Genomic DNA, 18,518 nt, shown 5'->3' on the forward strand with positions numbered 1-18,518 from the left:
ATACGACTTCAAATCTTGATCTCCAATACAGTAGTGCCCACTTGTAGCTAAGGGAGACAATCTGCATTTCTAAAATGATGGATAACTTTTTCTCCCCCTATCTAGAAGCCTTTGAGAGGGAACTGACACTGATTCTAATCACTCCAACAGCTATCAAAATACCTGAAAGCAAATCCTGAATCCATCACTCTAGAGTCCAGCCTTGGAAAACAAAAGGAAAATGAGGAGGAACCCAATAGAGGGATGCTTTCAGAAGCCTTTGTCAAGAAATTCCAATGGACTCTCATATATGAATGTTTGAAAATTGCCCTGTTCTGACTTTTTTCTAGCTCACTGTCTAGAACTTGTAATGCCAGTTACTCTTGCCTTTACTTCTCCTTCACATCTATTCACGATTCAAAGGCTTTCTTTTCCTCCTCGAGATAAGAGTTATGCAATTTGGGAATCTTTTAGATAGACCAACTGAAGGACTATTCCAATTCCCTCACCCTCCATCCCTGCTCTGCATGGAAGAAGCCAGAGCAACCTGCGTCCCTATTCCCTACTGGCAATTTGGGTAACCTCTTCAGAGGATGGTGTGATAAGAATAGGAGGTAGGAATTGGCTAGGAGTTAGGATAAAAAGGCCCCAAAGAAAAGTAGCCCAGTTTCTTGGCTAAAACTCACAATGTCCTTGGGCTTCCTAGCAACCTACTCTGTTCCAAAGGCCAAAAATGTCAAAAATATTGGGGAGCTTTTATCTAATCCTTAAAAGATTTTAGGATTACCACTTCAGAAGGGCGATTTTATAGTATCCAAAAGCCCCATATAAAATAAATAAATGAAAGAAGAAGAAATAGTACATGAAATTATTAGAAAAAATTGATGGGGAGATATGGGAGGAGTTGGAGGGGAGGGAGTAGCATGGATTTGATCAAAACACCTTATATGCATGTATGAAATTCTCTATAAATTATTTATTTAAAAAGAAAAGAAGAAATAATGGCAAAAAAAGAATAGGAAGTAGGAATTTGCTAGGCAGTGAGGGTTAAGAGACCTGAAAGAAAAGTAACCAGTTTCTTGGCTAAAACTCACAACGTCCTTAGGCCCCTAAGCAACATACTCAGTTCCAAAGGCTAAAAATTGTCGAAAGTATTTGGGAGCTGTTATCTAATCCTTAAAAGATTTTAGGGTTACCTCTTCAGAGGGCAGAATGTTAGAGTAGCCAAAAGCACCATAAAAAAATAAGAAAGAGTACATGAAGTTATCAGAAAAAAAGTCATGGGGAGATATGGGAGGAGTCGGAGGGGAGGGAGTGAGCATGGATTTGATCAAAGCAGCTTATATGCATGTATGAAATTCTCAATAAATTATTTTTTAAAAAGAAAGTCACATAAATAAATAAAAAATAAATGAATAAATAAACAAAATTTTTTTGATGTTTAGTTGAGTGAACCCAGGCATACCAACTGTGCTTCTTTACAAACCTCTGACCAACATGTGTCAAGACCTTTCTTCCAGTCTCATCTGTTGCACTTTAAGTACATACCCAACAATTTTAAATCATCTGAAAATAGCTAATGAGGTGATTCAATGTAAATGATTTGTTTTATCCAGACAAAATCTTTTATTGCTTACAGGCTCTGTGGCAGGTAATAGGATAGAGTATGGCAGAGTCTTCTTTTCTTGATGGAGCCCCTATGAGCTCCATGCTTGTTGGCTTGTTCTGTCTCACAGCCTGGCTCACTTTTTAAAAACCCATGGTAACCCCCAAGAGTCCTCTGCTCCTATAAGAAGATTTTTGCCCTCACTTTCATTGCCTCTTCAGGTGATAGGAACTCTGTGTAGCCAGAGAAGTCTATCCTTAGCTTTTTTATTCTTCTCTGAGCAATTGTTAGAGAGTTTGATGCACAGTGTGCACTTAATTAGTAATTGTGGCTATTATTAGTAGTAGTATGTAATTTTTCTGAGCCTCAATTATCTTACTTGTAACACGGTTGTAATAATAGTAAAGACCTCTTGGTTTTGTTAACACAGATGTGCCTCCACTTCCAATAAGGATACATCCTCATGAGTCTGTTTAGGTTGAAAATACCTCAAGTTGGAACTATCACCCTCAGCTTAGCAACCCACTCCACTGTAGAGAACCATTGTTTTACATCATGATTATGTGGTTTACGGGGTGCTGTGTCACTGCCCCTGCACAGCCTCACCGAAGAGGATCATATGGCATATGGCTAGGCCAAGGGAAAAGTTCAAATTTCTATTTATTTATTTATTTATTTTGGTTTTATGAGGAAGAGTCTCACTGTGTGTAGTCTAGAGTGACTTAGAACTCACTAATATAGCCCAGGCTGGCCTCAAACTCACAAGAAAAATTTAAAGTATAATTTCTACTGGATTGCTTTTCTATCATGGAAAATTTAATCAGGGACTATCTGCACATGTAAAGTGTTTTTCGAAGTACACATTGCTGTAGGAAATGCTGTGCACATTTTTGTCTCTGATTATTATGATTTCTATGACAGAAATGCCTTGAGAGACTACAGAGCTCAGATGAAAAGAAAAATTATGTGTTTTGGAGGACTTGGCAGGGGCAAGTGCTGTGTGAATTATGCACTTGAGTAGCCACAGAGAAAAGCCCACTGGACAGTTAATCATTTAGGTCTGAATTTTAGCAGGGAGGAGAGAGGAGAATTGCCTCATATTATCAAATAGCATAAATGCCAAAAAGCCTGTTGAAGTATGAAACGGCATATTTAAAAATGTGTTTCTCCTATTCAGCAGCTTACTGTCTAATAAGAAGACTGAGTCATGGGTTTTGCAGAATACAAGTAGAGCACAGGCAGGAGAAAGACTACTAGGAAGAGGCAAAGTGACATTGGCTGGAGGAGGGAGAGGTCACCTGTGGCTAGAGTAATCAAAGAAGGCTTCCAGGAGGAAGTGGCATACTCTATTTCATGATGTTCTACAACCTTTCCTTAGGACTCTAGTGTCTGCTGATTTTATCTGCTTCCTAATAGCCTATGCTCTATTTCCTCATCATATCGCATAAATCTTGCCCCTTTTATTGAATGTCCTAAGTTCTGAAGTGTGGTGCCCATGAACTTTTCCTGAAGACATTATGTAGATTCAGATTGAATGTCTTTCATTCTATTCCTTTCTCTTATAAAATGGTAAGAAGAGACAGAAGACACATGGGCTTTTTTCTTACCCCTACTTGGCAAATCCCTGAATTCAGAGGGCTGTGGCCTTAATGATCTATAAGAGCCAACCATCTGGCAATCCGACGTGTCTGCCCTCTGTGTGGCTTATGCAAGCTTCTAAACACACAGGTGATTGCCTTGTTGCCAGTTTTACAGGAGTTAGTCTCCTCTGGCCAGGCACTACCCCAAGACGCTCAGGCACTCCTTTCCCCAAAACACCAGTCTAAAAATGTGTTGAAAGACCCACCTGCATCCCTTACAGTGAGCAAATTAAATTTTGTTGTACCTTTTGGTCAGCACATAAATCATCCATTAAAGCCACCTGATTATTTAGACAGCTGTGGAAATAACAGTCATTTAAAATAGAATGGTAAGTGGCTGGGGAGGTAGTTCTCCCTCGGTGAATAAAGCTGGAATTCTGCTAAGGCAAAAACCCAAGAAACTTGCTCATTTTCTGAGAGAAGACTGAGCTCTTTGTCCAACAACTTGAAATTATTCCTGTCAAGAATTATTCTTACCAGAGGCAAAGAGCAACTACATCCCTCCATTTAAAGCACAGCATAAGGGCTGGAGAGATGCTTCAGCAGATAAGGCACCTGCCATGCAAGACTGGCCACCTGAGTTTGATCCCCAGAACTTACATAAAGGTGGAAGGGGAGAACTGACTCCACAAGATTGACTTCTGACCTCCACACGTAAGCCATGGCATATGCATACACAAAAAATAAAAATAAAATTTAAATTAAAAAAATAAAACACAGCTTAAGCCAGACATGGTGGCTCACCACTGTAATCCCAGAACTTGAGAAGCAAAGTTAGGAAAATCACCCACCTGGGCTACATAATGAGACAATGTCTCAAATACATTAACAAACAAACAATAATAGCTTAATGTCAATGGTAGAAAAAAGCCAAGACTTTCAAAAAATTCTGTACAGTATGTCAAAAATACATATAACAAATTTCAAGCCTTTCCTGAGATTTTTCGGAGACTGAGTCATTCCAAGAAGCAGGAGGACAGATGCAATGAGGCTTTATCACATTTGTGCAAAAAAGGTTTGGATGGTTTGGAAAGATGCGGTCCATACAGATACCTAGGCTAAGTTCTTTAGTGTTTTTTCTATATCTTTAGATAGACCTCTCTGATTTCATCTTTCCTAGATGCTACTCCAGAGCCTGACCATTTCTTCATTTTATTGACAAAGTTACCTTAACTGACTAATGCAATATACAATAAGCTCATTATAAACTGTTAACAGCATTTAAATAACACTTCATATATATACATACATTATATATATGCTTCTCCAACAGCAATGAGCAATATAGGCATTTCAACCACTATGTCAAGGTCTGTGAACAAGTTGTGAATAAATTCCATTTTCTGTGTTTCCCTGACTATATACTACCCATGTATTGTCAAAGAGCACAATATTTGCAAGATTAGTTCATGGAATCAGCCAGACTAGGGTACCAGTACTAACTCTACCTCTACCAAGAAATGCACCTTGAGCTGTGTCCCATCATCTGTACAATAAATATAATACTAACATTTGCCTTTAGAATTACCCTAAGCTGATGCCTGTGAAAATCTGGCAGTATCCCTTAAGCGACGCACAGTCTTACCACTATTTAGAAGTTCCTGTGCTCCTTACACTTCATTTTGCTTTGTTTCATGGGGTTTTTGTTTGTTTCTTTTGAAGTTCCTAAGGAGCAGAATTGGGGAAGAACAGTATTTTTTCCCCATTCTCACAAATGTTAAGCTAAAAAGTCACAAAACACTTCCAGAATGGCAGTTGGGACTTCTGAAAATCCACTCATACAAAATAACACCAAGAACTTGAGAATTTTTGAAGTCAACTTTCTTTCCCACAACTTTGGAAATGAACCAAAAGCATACAACAATCACAGGAGAATTTGTTTTAAAAACTCACTGAATATTAGTAAGAGTAACTAGATTTCCAGTGTTTTCACATGTCCTGTTCCCACACAAAACCCTGTTGCCACAGTAACTGTGGAAAGTCAGCACTTGGAGGTGAGCAGACTGGTTTTAATCATCTCAAATATCCCCAGAAAATTGTCAATGTCTGACTGACAGGCAAATCTAGAACAGTGCCATTCACAGAGCTTCTGTGACCTGATTCATTGCAACAAAACTTTTTGGAGAGCATTTTGGAAAACACAAGCAGCAGTTATTTAACATCAAGGCTGCCTGAGGCAAACCATATAGTTGGGGAAAATAATAAAATAAACAAAAAACATTTTGAATCCAACAACATATAGAAAAGATGGCACACCTAACTAAATGAGCCGTACCCTGCAACTGTGAAAGTGGTTCAACATAAAACCAATCAATGTAATGCAGTAATGGAAGGAAGAATAAAACTCACATGATAACTTCAGTTGACACAGAAAAAGCATTTGACAGCATCCAACAATCTTAATGATAAAAACATATAGATGACTATAACTAGAAGATAAATTCCTCGACCTGATAAAAGCTATCTATGAAAAATACATAGCTATCATCACATTGAATAGAGAGTCACAGAAGGCTTTTGGTCCTAAGATCCTGAATAAGACAAGTATATTCACTCTCACTACTAGATTTCATCACCTTACTAAAGACAGTAGCCAGTTCAATTAGGAAAAAAAGAAAGAATAACCATCCAGCTCAGAAATTAAAGCTATAGTCAATGATAACTTGGTCTTATACAAAGAAAATCCTAAGGAATAAACAACAAACTATTAATGTTAATCAATGTTAATCAATCAGTGGGTGAGATTGCAACACAAAAGATTAATACACGAAATCAATAAACAATAACCACTGGGGGAGACACTGTCTTGAATTGAGCTCTTAAACTAGGCTGCAGAAGACCAAAATAGTCACTTCCTTTGAATGTCACATAATCAAATCAACACTTTAAGGAACTAGACATTACCAAAGTAGATGATCTTTTCTGGAAAACAAGAGTTTCCAGTCTACTTAGCATAATAAGGAAGTTCTCTCCACTTTGATCCTTACCATGAAAAATAACTTGAAGTAACCTGATGTTAGCGATCATCTTTTTTCCCTTTTTGTTTTATTTTCCTCTCTCTTCTTTATGTAACCCACTGCTCTGTTAATCTCTTGACAGTTTCTATCAAAGCATTATCAACAAACAACCCAAAATTAAATTTGTGAAAAGATTATATTTAAAATAGCATCACGATGAATAAGGGCTGAATAGTAGAATTAATGAAAGAAGTGCAAGACCTGTACACTGAAAACTGTAAGACGTTGTAAGAAATGAAAGACCAAGTAAATGGAAAGACAGACATTCTACATTGATCAATTAAAGACTTAATGTTCAAAGTTATACAGATTCTATGTGGTAGCACCAGGAGTTGAATCAAGGTAGTCTATAAAATCTATCAGTGCACCTGTGTTGTACAGCACCTACAGAGGACAGAAGAGGATGATGTATCCCCTAGAACTGGAGTTATGGATGATTATTAGCTGCCATGTGGGTTCTGGGATTCAAACTCAGGTCCTCTGAAGAGCAGCCAGGGCTCTTAACTGCTGAGCCATCTCTACAGCCCCAGAATATGTAGTCTTAATCACTCTATCTTACTGTTCTAAATATATACAAACATACATGCAAGTGCATACACAGCACACAGTTCTTAGGGTTCTCCATTGCTCTTAAAAACTAATCTTAAGATTTACTACTTATGCTGTCCCAAGATTAGATCACTTTGTTCTGCTCTACCCCATGCCTACATCTCCAGCCTCATCTCTTGCCATTCACATGCTTGCAGTTCAAGCTATAGCCACACAAGTGTGCTGGATAGCTTCAGTTGTCAACTTGATACAGCTGGGTAGAGGAAACCTCGGTTGAGGAATTGCTTCCATTGGATCGGCCTATGGCTATGTCTGTGGGGCATTTTCTTGATTGTTGTGTGATGTGGGGGAGCGTGGCCTATTGCGTGTGGTGCCACCCCTGGACAAGTGATCCTGCATTATATAAGAAAGCAGGCTGAGCACGGGCCAGGAGAGCAAACCAGTACCTCCATTGTCTGTGCTCTAGGTTCCTGCCTTGAGTTCCAGCCTTGGCTTCCCTTGATGATGGACTGTGAGCTGTAAACCAAATAAACCCTTTCCTCTCCAAATTGGTTTGGTCACTGTTTTATCACAGAGATTGAAAGCATACCAGAACAAGAATGGTCCCCCAAACCATCCATGCTCTCTTTCCCTTCTATGCCTTTAATTATGTTATCCTCTCTGCTTTGGCTGCTTACTTCCGTTCTCTCTTTTCTTATACCCAGACAGCTTCTATACATTTCTTTAATACTCTGCTTGGGTATTGCACCTCCCTCCGGGAAGCCTCCTTTGTATTTCCGTTATGCCTTGCTCATATCTCTTTGAGTACTTCTACTATTCAATTTTAAAAGTATCTTTTGGTGATACTTCTGTGTACGTTGATTAATATGATTGGTTGGTCAGTGGAGGGTGGTCCTCTTTTCTTACTTGACGGCCTGAGGATTGCCACTATCGTGAATGACCAGGAAGATCATGAACAACCATCCACTTCAGAGGAAAATTATAGCCATTGTGTCCTTCACTCTAGGAAGGCAACAGAACCAAGGACAGAACTTCAGCTAAAATTAGCAAAAAATGTGCAAAACTACACCAGATGTAGTCTTTGTATTTGGATTCAGAAACCATTTTGGTGGTGGCAAGACAACTCGATTTGACATGATCTGTGAGTCCTTGGATTATGCACACAAGAATGAACCCAAACACAGTTTTGCAAGATGTGGCCTCTATGATAGGGGAAAAAGACCTCAGGAAAACAGTGAAAGGAATACAAGAACATATTGAAGAAGGTCATATTGCAATGATCAATGGTGGTACTTGCCAAAAGCAAAAGGCATAAAGAGCATGCAATGATTTGATCTTCTGTGATGGCACAAATTCTTAAGGAGGGGACTAATAAACTGTAAAAACTTTTATTTTTTAATTGAATTTTTGCAATTTTCATACAATATAATTTGATGGTATTTAGATCCCTTCCCCTAGCCACACCACCACTTATTGGCCCCCACTCAATTTAAAGTACTCTATTATATATTTATAATAAGGTCTATAGAGTCTAATTTGTGTCCCCAAATGTACTTCAGTGTGGGTCCATCTACTGGAGCCTAGTTAACCTATCAAGAATCCCATGCTTGAAAGAGACTGTCTCTGCCCACCCAGCAGCAATTGGTTGCCACAATTTCCTTTGGTAGGGTTGTGGTTTCTTACTCACTTCCTCATATCTATGCTGGAATTTTTCTGATTTGAGCTTGCATGGAACTTATGCATGCTGTCAGAATTGCTGTGAGTTCATATGAGTAACTGACCAGATGTCTGGAATTCTCTGCTTCCTCATGGTCATGCACCACCTCTGGCTATTATAATCATTCCTCCACTTCTTTTGCAATGATTCCCGAATCTTTGGAGGCAGAAGTTTGCTATAGATGTCCTATTCAGGTATAAGCACTCTACAGCCTCAAGATACTTGAAAAGGAACAACAAATGAAACTCAAACCCAGCAGACAAGAAGAAATAACAAAACAATCAGAGCAGAAATTAATGAAACAGAAACAAAGAAAAGAATACAAACAATCAATGGATGCAAGAGCTGGTTCTTTGAGAAGACAAACAAGACTGATAGACCGCTAGCCCAGTTAACCAAAAGAAAGAAAGAGCGCCTCCAAATCAACAAAATCAGAGATGAAAGGGGAAACATCACAACAGACACCAAAGAAATCCGGAACATTATAAAAGAATACTATACAAACTTATATACTACTAAATTTGAAAACCTAAAAGAAATGGACGGGTACCTAAAGGCATGGGAACCACCAAAACTAAACCAAGACGAGATTTACAGCTTAAACAGATGCATAACGCAAAAAGAAATTGAAACAGTAATAGAAAGCTTCCAGACTAAAAAAAGCCGAGGACCAGATGGATTTACAGCAGAATTCTACCAGACATTTAATGAGGATCTACGTCCAATACTACTTAATTTATTCAAAAAGATAGAAATGGAGGGAGAACTTCCAAATTCCTTCTATGAAGCCAGCATCACTCTAATACCAAAGCCAGTAAAGGTATAACCAAAAAAAGGAACCTATAGACCCATACCCTTAATGAACATAAAGGCAAAAATTCTCAACAAAATATGTATTAGATAGATAGATAGATAGATAGATAGATAGATAGATAGACGATAGAGATAGAGATAGGGATAGAGATAGAGATAGAGATATATACTTTAAGAAGCTTCTGTAGTGGTAGGTTTCCTTATGGCTTTTTCTAAAGGCCTTTAGTTTTACTTATCCCTTGCTATACTTGCTCCTCTGCCCTGCTCTACCATTCCCCATCCTATTTAATCCTTCCTAGTCTAATGTTCCACTTTTCCTCTTTATAACACTACATTCTACCACCCTTCCCAGAATTTAAAACTACACATTTACAGCCAGATGTTTTCTGACAAAGGAGCCAAACTATACACTGGAAATAAGACTATATGTTCAACAAATGGGGCTAGACTAACTGGATAAGGGCGTATAGAGGTCTCTTGCCATACACAGAAAATAAACAGGATTTTCTGAACAGGACCCCCATAGCACCAGAATTAGGTCCAACGATTGACACATGGGACTACACAAAACTAAAACGCTTCTGTACATCAAAGGACACTATCATTTTAGTGAAGACGCAACCTACAGAACGGGAAAAAATATTTACCAGCTATACCTCTGACAGAGGGTTAATATCTAAAATATACAAAGAACTCAAAAAACTAAACATCAAAAAAAACCCAAACGACCGAATTAAAAAGGGGAAGAAGCTGAACAGCAAGTTCATCAGGAAAATGCATGTTAAAACCACTTTGAGATTTCATCTTACCCTTCTCACAATGGCAAAGATCCAAAACATTAAACAAATGTGGATGTGAAGAAAGGGATCTCTTATCCACTGCTAGTGGGAATGAAAACTGGTGCAGTCACTATGGAAATTACTGTGGAGATTTTTCAAAAAGCTCAATATTCAGGCCTGGAGAGATGGCTCAGCGGTTAAGACCACTGGCTGCTCTTGAAGAGGATCCATGTTAGGTTCCCAGCACCCATGTGGTGGCTCAAAATCATCCATAACTCCAGTTCCAGGGGATCCAATGCCCTCTTCTTATTTTTATTTTATGTGTATGAGTTTATTGCCTGCATATATGTAAGTGCACCTACACTGCAAAATGCCCACAGAGGTCAGAAGAGAGTGTTGGATCCCCTGCAACTGGAGTTACAGACAGTTGTTAGCCACCATGTAGGCTCTGGGATTCGAACCCAGGTCTTCTGCAAGAACATCCAGTGCTCTTAAACACTGAGCCATCTCTCAAGCCCAAATAATTTTTTTAAGTTCAAAATTCATCTACCATATGACCCAGTCATTTTACTTTTGGACATATATCCAAAAGACTACAGTAGTAGGCTACAGAAATACTTGTTCATCCATGTTCATGGCTACCCTTTTCATAATCATCATAACTTCGAAACAACCTACATGTCCATCAACTGATGAATGGATAATGAAGGTGTGGTACATAAATGCAATGGAATATTATTCAGTTCTTAAAAAACACAATTATGAAATTCTTCCTTAAATTAAAAGAACTGGAAAAAATCATCCTGAGTGAGGTAACGCAGACTCAGGAAGACAAATGTCACATGTCCTCTCTCATAGCTGGATGCTAGCTTTGAAATCTTAGATGTGTAAAAAAAAAATTTTAATCTTGATGTAAATCCGTCTCTCTCATTAGACTAAGAACTCTTGGATGTTTAAGTTTTTTTTTTTTCCCATTGCATCCAAAGATCTCACTTTACCTTAAAATTTTTGTATATTTTCTTGGACTTCTTCGGAACCCTCTATAGTGGCAAGAAGAGTAGAAAGAGACCACATGATTTTGTCTTTTTGTGTATGAATTTGTAGAAAGGAGATATGACCACATAATGGTGACTATGAATGTATTTGGAGGAAATGAAGTAACAGAACAAAAACATTTCAGAGCTTATTTTTAATAGTTTCATAATAGTCACCTGCTTTAAACCTCAAAACATATAATGGCTTAAACACAATAGATTTTCTCAGAAGTGTAACTTTTCAAGATAGATGTTCTTGGTCAGGAGGATAGTTCTTTTCCATATGGATACTGAGGGACATGTGCTCATAAAAGCCCCTCCAAAAAATGTGGAAAGCCATGTAGGTACACACATGAGAAACTACTATAGGCCAATCCTGGAAATGTCACATATCATTTCTCTTCACATTCCATTAATAAGAGCTTAATCACATGGGCAAGGATATGGGGAATTGTAGTCAACCCAAGTATTCAAGGAGGAGAAGAATGGTTTGACTGAAAATGCATGGTCTTTGTAGACATAATAGTAATAGGTTACTTTGTCTTAGATGTTAGGTAAGTGATCAAACAGGTTTCTGTCCTGTATACTAGTATGCTACATGCTGTCGCTCTGTTAATCTCTCCCACAGGAAATTTGAATAGTCAAATGTAGGCAGTATTTAAAATCATGGATGACAGCTGAGCTCCCTATTGAGTCACTTACCAGGAAGTAGCAGCTGGAGGGTGACTTATAATGCTGATGAGTCCCTAATTATTAATCACTGACACTTTGTAGATTGCCTTAAGTCAGATCCCAGCTGGGTTAGTATACAATATTATAATGTTGGTCCCCAAATATTTTTCCTATGTTACATGTCTAGGCTAGAAAGGGTGTTAAATAAATGGTAAAGCAGTAACTTGATTCATTGCAAACCAACCAAGAGACACTCGAAACAAAATGGGGAAAAGGCAAAATTAAAGAGAGAATTCATTTCCATTTCAAACCATAGCCACAGGCATGGACGTGTTCTCTGCCAGTTTGTGTTTCCCTAAACAGAACATACATTTGATGATGACCTCATGAAGGCTAAGGGAAGAGTAGAAATAAATTATTTTGAAATGAAAATTTTCATGATTCTCAGCTAAAATTTTTTGGAAATCTTGGAAAACCACTGCCTTGGCTCTACCCTCCCCTACCTCCAATACCTCTAAGTCTGTTTGCCATAGGAACTGGGAATCTGGATATTTTCTTAATGATTCTCAGTCTCCTCTGTAGATCAGTCATAGAGCTGCTTTCTGGGGGCAGGCTATAAATAGAAGTATTGTACATACTGATTTCTTCCTGAACATCTTAATTTGTTCTCTTTATTTCACAGTTTGTTGCCCAGCCCAACTGCCAACAGTTGCTTGCCACCCTGTGGTACGATGGCTTCCCTGGATGGCGACGAAAACACTGGGTAGTCAAGCTTCTAACTTGTATGACCATCGGGTTCCTGTTTCCTATGTTGTCAATAGCCTATCTGATCTCACCCAGAAGCAACCTTGGGTTGTTCATCAAGAAACCGTTTATCAAGTTCATCTGCCACACAGCATCCTACCTGACCTTCCTCTTTATGCTTCTCCTGGCTTCTCAACATATCGTCAGGACAGACCTCCATGTCCAGGGACCTCCACCAACTGTTGTGGAATGGATGATATTACCTTGGGTTCTAGGTGAGTGAAAGGTAACAGCAGTAATGACTAAGCTGCCTTCTAGTCCTAGCTAAAGAAAATACTAGCTCTGAACTCGGGCAACTTCAGTAGGCCTTTATTGAGAATCTAAGAAATGTAGTACCTTCTGTCCCGGGCCGTGGTTATACAATACTTCCTGGGCCACTGTGAGACCCTAACATTTCCTACGCTGAAGCATTGGCTGTAAGTAGATTTATAGGAAAAAGCCAAGTGATAATACAGGTTTCAGGTAAGCCACACAGAGCAAGAACTGAGTATTCTCTTCAAAGTCCACTTTCCCACAACCAGGACACACAAATTCTGCTCCTTTCTTATGTTTGTGACTACATCATATACTTTTACCTCCTGTTCAGGTTCCACATTGCTATTTGGATACTGATGCCACAGTCAGCAGAGACACCTGGGAAATTCATTCAGGCCGTGATACAAGCAAATCTACAGGTGGTCAAAGGCATAATTAGATAACACTAGACTGGCCAATACATAACATGCTCTAACTTCTTGTCTCTGAAACTATGAACCCCAAGCCAGCATTATCAGCATTACTTGGGAGTTTCTTAGACATCTTAAGCCCCATTTTTCATCTAGAGGTTAGCATCATCCCCAGGTGATTCACATTTAAAGTTAGAGGAGTAATGCCCTTGACCCTTGCTACATACTTTAACTGAAACATCTGTGCCATCAGGCAAAATTCCAAAAAATAAAACTCCATATAATCAGGGGATGAAAGAGAAAATTATTTGGGGCCCCAATGCCTAGCTTCAGTCTGAACATCTGGCAGTTTGGTCCCTGGTCAGCTTCCTCACATCAAAATTCATGGAAAACTTTTCTCTCTAGTACCTAGTGTAAAATAGGGACCATGAGATAATATCAGTGAAATCCAATTACTGATTAAATTACACGCCAAAGTAGGAAGACTACAGAATCAGGTGCCTAAAATTTAAAGACAAAATTTCAACAGCATCCCATTAAAAAGAACAAAATGACCAATACATATTTTAGAATGTGTTCATCGCTCTTAGCTATCAGGAGATGAAAAGTAAATCCACTTTGAGATTTCATCTCACCCCAGTCAGAATGGCTATCTACCATCAAGAAAACAAATGGCAACAAATCCTGGTGAGAATGTGGGGCAAGGGGAGACTTATTGCTGGAAGGAGTGTAAACTAGTGTAGCCACTAGGAAATCAGTACGGAGGTTTCTGAAAAAAAAAAACTAGAAATAGAACTATACTACAGTATAGTCCCAAAGGATTCTATATCCTACCATGGAGATATCTGCACATCCATGTTGATTGCTGCAATATTCACAATAGGAAAGAAATGGAAATACACACACACACACGAGAGAATTTTGTTCAACTGTAAATAACAATAAAATTATAAAATATGGAAATAGAAGGATCTGGAAATTATTATATTAAGCAAAGTTACCTAGACTCCAAAAGAAAAATATTCCATGTTCTCTTATAGGCAATTCCTAGCTTTTACTGCTCATGTATATATACATAAGTATGTATCTATGTGAACGTAAGTGTGGGTCTATGTCATGCAAGTAGAAAAGGGGCCATGAGAAGGAGAAAAAGACGTGTTGGAAATGAGGATGAAAAATAGAACATATGTGACATGAAGAGGGAAAGGAAGCTTCTAGAACTGGAAGAGTATAAGGGAGGAAGATGGATAGGTGAGGAGAGGGACAGGGTCAACAAAAACTGGGTTTTATTTTGAAAACACTGAAAAATGCTGATTTTTAAAATTTAAAAAGAATCAAAAATTTAAAATGAGTAGTACCCAGAAATACATAATGTATGGGCATCATCAGGAAGTCTACCAAGTTTTATGAGTTCAACACTGGGAGAGGGTAACAAAGAAAGGGGAATTAAATGATCACTATCTCTTTAGGCCTCACCCTAGTTCATTCATAACTTATTTCTTTATTCATTTTGGGGGGCTCCTGCTGTGGTGTCCAGCACTGCCTTTATGTAGAAATAAACGTTTTGCCTCCATTCTTCAGGTTTCATTTGGGGGGAGATTAAGGAAATGTGGGATGGTGGATTCACTGAATACATCCATGATTGGTGGAACTTAATGGATTTTGCAATGAACTCCCTCTACCTGGCAACTATTTCCTTGAAGATTGTGGCCTATGTCAAGGTAAAATGGAATGCCTACCATTTTTCTTCAGTAATTATTTTGGTTATATCAATAAAATTTTGCACTGGAAACAGAAAGAGTTCATGGGAGAACTAATAATGACTGTCCCGTCCGTGTGAGAAAAATACTAAAGCGACTCTCTTTCGGTGGTCTGTAAGCATTATCTACCTAAACAAAGAAAATGGAGAATGGACCATTTTGCCAATGAATCATTAGATTTTTAGACTCTCAAGATAGAGAGAAGGGTCTTCAGACTTCATTGCTTAAATGCCTATAATGTTCTTTCCAAGAAGATAGCACATTGAAGCTTGGGTACAGTAAGGAGTTTCCTTGCCATAAATTCTCCATTTCCAAAATCCCCTCTTAAACCAGGCATGGTAGTGCAAGCTTTTAATACCAGCACTTGGTAGGCAGTGGCACGATGATCTTTGTGAGACTGAGGTCAGCCTGGTATACATGCAAGTTCTAGGCCAGCTGGGGCTACAGGGAGACCCTGTCCACCCCTCCCCCCAAAAAACCCCCAAAAGAAAGTTTCTCTTAATCCTTATCACTTTATTAAAAAGAATTAATTTACGCGGGCGTGGTGGCGCATGCCTTTAATCCCAGCACTCAGGAGGCAGAGGCAGGTGGATCTCTGTGAGTTCAGGACCAACCTGGTCTACATAGTGTGTTCCAGGACAGCTGGGGCTACAGGGAGACCCTGTCTCAAAAAGACGCCCCCCCAAAAAAGAATTACTTTATATTTGCCCAATATTATTGTTCCCATGTCACATTCATTAGGATCAAAGTTGTCCCATAAAAGTACTTCTGGTATAGAGTTCTCTCTCCCTTACCTAGTGAGTCATTACTTCACAAACCAAACATTCCCACTTCCCTTACACATTCCTCATATGTTAAGGAGCAGAATGCCAGAAACTACACTATAGGACATGCAGGTCTCTTATAGCCTCTGCTTCCTCTGTTACTTCTTCCACCAGGATAATCATTTAAGCAGTTAGAAATCCAACTTTCTTAACATCGCTAATCTATGTGTCTCTACCATTTCAGAAAATGTATATACACAGGCACACCACCACTAGGCTAATACTTTCCCCATGCAGGAACATTTTGAATTGTCCTAAAAGTACATTTAAAATATACAGAACTTGGATTTTTAATGATAATTTGTAAGTGGGTAGAATCTGGTCTTCTTGTCCACAAAGCTGCAACAAGTCTATGATGTCTTACCCCAAGCAGAATGAGACAACTACCGTAAGGTAAAGTCACAAGAACCATTCAGTCAGCCCCTTTATTTGGGGAATTACAGGTTCTGAGTTCGGGTTTCATACTTAATAGAATGTATGCTGCTGCTGCCGAGTTGGACTTTTCCCCCATGACGGGAGGATGACAATTCATTCTCGGGTAGATTGTCTAGTCAGTCATGCTTCTTGGTATGAAATTCCACATTACAGACTTTTAGAATGGGAATCTGGCCATCCCCCAAATCTCCAACATCTTAGTGTATTTTTACATCCCTAATATGCATATTGCATAAATTCTAAGACCTTGTGAGTTATATAGAGCATGAGTACTGAATGCATTCATGAAACATTTTTGAAGGGAGCCCAAGAGTATGCCTTATTCATGTGGTGATCATTTAACACGTACTTACAACTTCCTTAAAAGAAAAGGCTAGAGAGGAAAATGAATCTCTTGTGACATGCCTGGGTGAACTCCACGTCATTCTGGTACTCTGCTGACTAAGTAACACGGTTTTCCTTTAAAAATTACATTGTATGCATGTGTAAAATTTTCAAAGGATTAATAAAATACTGCAGTAATGAATTACAATAATTATTTACTTTCCTCCTTTACAAGTGGAGAAACAATAAAATATCAATCTTGAAATTACTAGGCTCTGTTTAGCCAAGAAAGTTTAGAATATATGCTGAAGAAAACGATTGACATGTAGGGATATGAAAATATCGGCAGATGCTCAACATGAGCTAATCACATAACTTGTCCAGTTTCACTGGTGAGGCTCCCAAGGTGCTAGATGCTTCCTCCATCACAAGGAATAATAAATGCACTCTAGTAAGCTGGTACACTTCCCCGTCTCAACCCTCTAATGAAACAAGTAAAACATGCCACATGCAGAATTTAAATTTTTTTCAGTGAATACTTGTACGTGAATAGAGTGTGTTCCTCTCAGAACACACTCAGAACACACAGAGGTACTACCAGTCCAGAGTTTCCCCTAACCAACACGAGACACCTACTACAGTTGAAGTTACAAGAAACACTCCACAGGCCACTTGGAATATTTTAAGTCCCTGTTGTTCTGAGGCAATATGGGAATGCTGTGAGCTAATTTGGTGCCTTAAAAATATTCCTTTATTTATTTACTTTTAATTGCGTGGGGTTACGTATGTGGTATATGCATGTGTGTATACATGTATGTATACAGATGCACTTGCCCATATGTACACATGTGGAGGCCAGAGATCAAGTTTGAATGTCTTCCTCTATGGTTTTCCACCATATTTTTTGAGACAAGGTCTCTCACCACACCAAACCTGGAGTTCACCAGTTTACTTATACTGACTAACGAGTGAGCCCCTGGGATCCAGGTATCTGCACCCCTGCCCCACCCCAACACTGGGGTTATAGCTGCATGCCTTTACACTGGTGTAAGGAATCCAAACTCAGGTCCTCACGCTTGCACAGCAAGCACCTTCATTACCCACTGAGCCATCTCTTCAGTCTTAGAATTTCCTTTGTTTCAGTGAAGCATTAGTTAACACTATATGCTTCATTTCATAGACTCTAAGCAAGAGGCAAAGTAACAAAAAAAGAAATATACATATGATTGATCCTCAGTACCACCAGATAACCCTGCAAATGAAGAGTAGTCAGTTTTGTCTGCCAGGATAGCACCACTTAGCTCTATCCCTCCACCATCTCACTCCATACACACACACACACACTAAATCTGAACTTTATTACTCCCAAGTTGCAGACATTTTTTCAGTGTTTACTTGACTACAGACACAATCACCCCTTCAGTTTCCTAATATTATTGATTCCCCACATTAGGCTGTCCCTCTTCAGATTTTGCTTTTGGGTCAACAGAATGCCATTCACACCCTTTGAAAGGAAGTGTGGCCAAGTTTCAAACTGCGTTCCAGATCGAAGGATATAAAAAACTCATTTACTTCCCCACACCACTAATCTAAGCTTCTGGAGACATGAATTTAATCCCTACTTTCACACTTGTGAGTTGGAGTACCACCAGCCAATCCTGCTTCCTCTCAGTGGTCTATAAGCCAAGTTTCGCTTTATGCCTTATCCATTTGTCTACATATTGTTATGCCTGTTTTAGTGCTACAAAGAAGTGTTAAGCAGTTGCAGGGATCACATAGCTCACAAAGTGAAAAGTGCGCACTGTCGAACGGGGCATGGTGGTGCACACCTTTAGTCTCAGCACTCAGGAGGCAGAGGCAGGTGGATCTCTGTGAGTTCAAGGCCAGCCAGGTCTACATA

At 39.0% G+C, this 18,518-nt stretch overlaps 1 protein-coding gene across 1 annotated transcript in view; it reads left to right on the forward strand.

The window, feature by feature from the left end:
* Trpc5 (transient receptor potential cation channel subfamily C member 5) overlaps positions 1–18,518 on the forward strand; it is a 284,600-nt gene that overhangs the window by 217,239 nt on the left and 48,843 nt on the right. The window contains exons 4-5 of the mRNA XM_008841576.2: positions 12,489–12,825; positions 14,857–14,996. Of these exons, the coding sequence (XP_008839798.1) occupies positions 12,489–12,825; positions 14,857–14,996 (477 nt within the window). The remainder of the gene's footprint in view (positions 1–12,488; positions 12,826–14,856; positions 14,997–18,518) is intronic.

Source organism: Nannospalax galili, unplaced genomic scaffold, assembly GCF_000622305.1.
Source record: "Nannospalax galili isolate Female #2095 unplaced genomic scaffold, S.galili_v1.0 scaffold641, whole genome shotgun sequence".
Lineage (NCBI taxonomy): Eukaryota > Metazoa > Chordata > Mammalia > Rodentia > Spalacidae > Nannospalax > Nannospalax galili.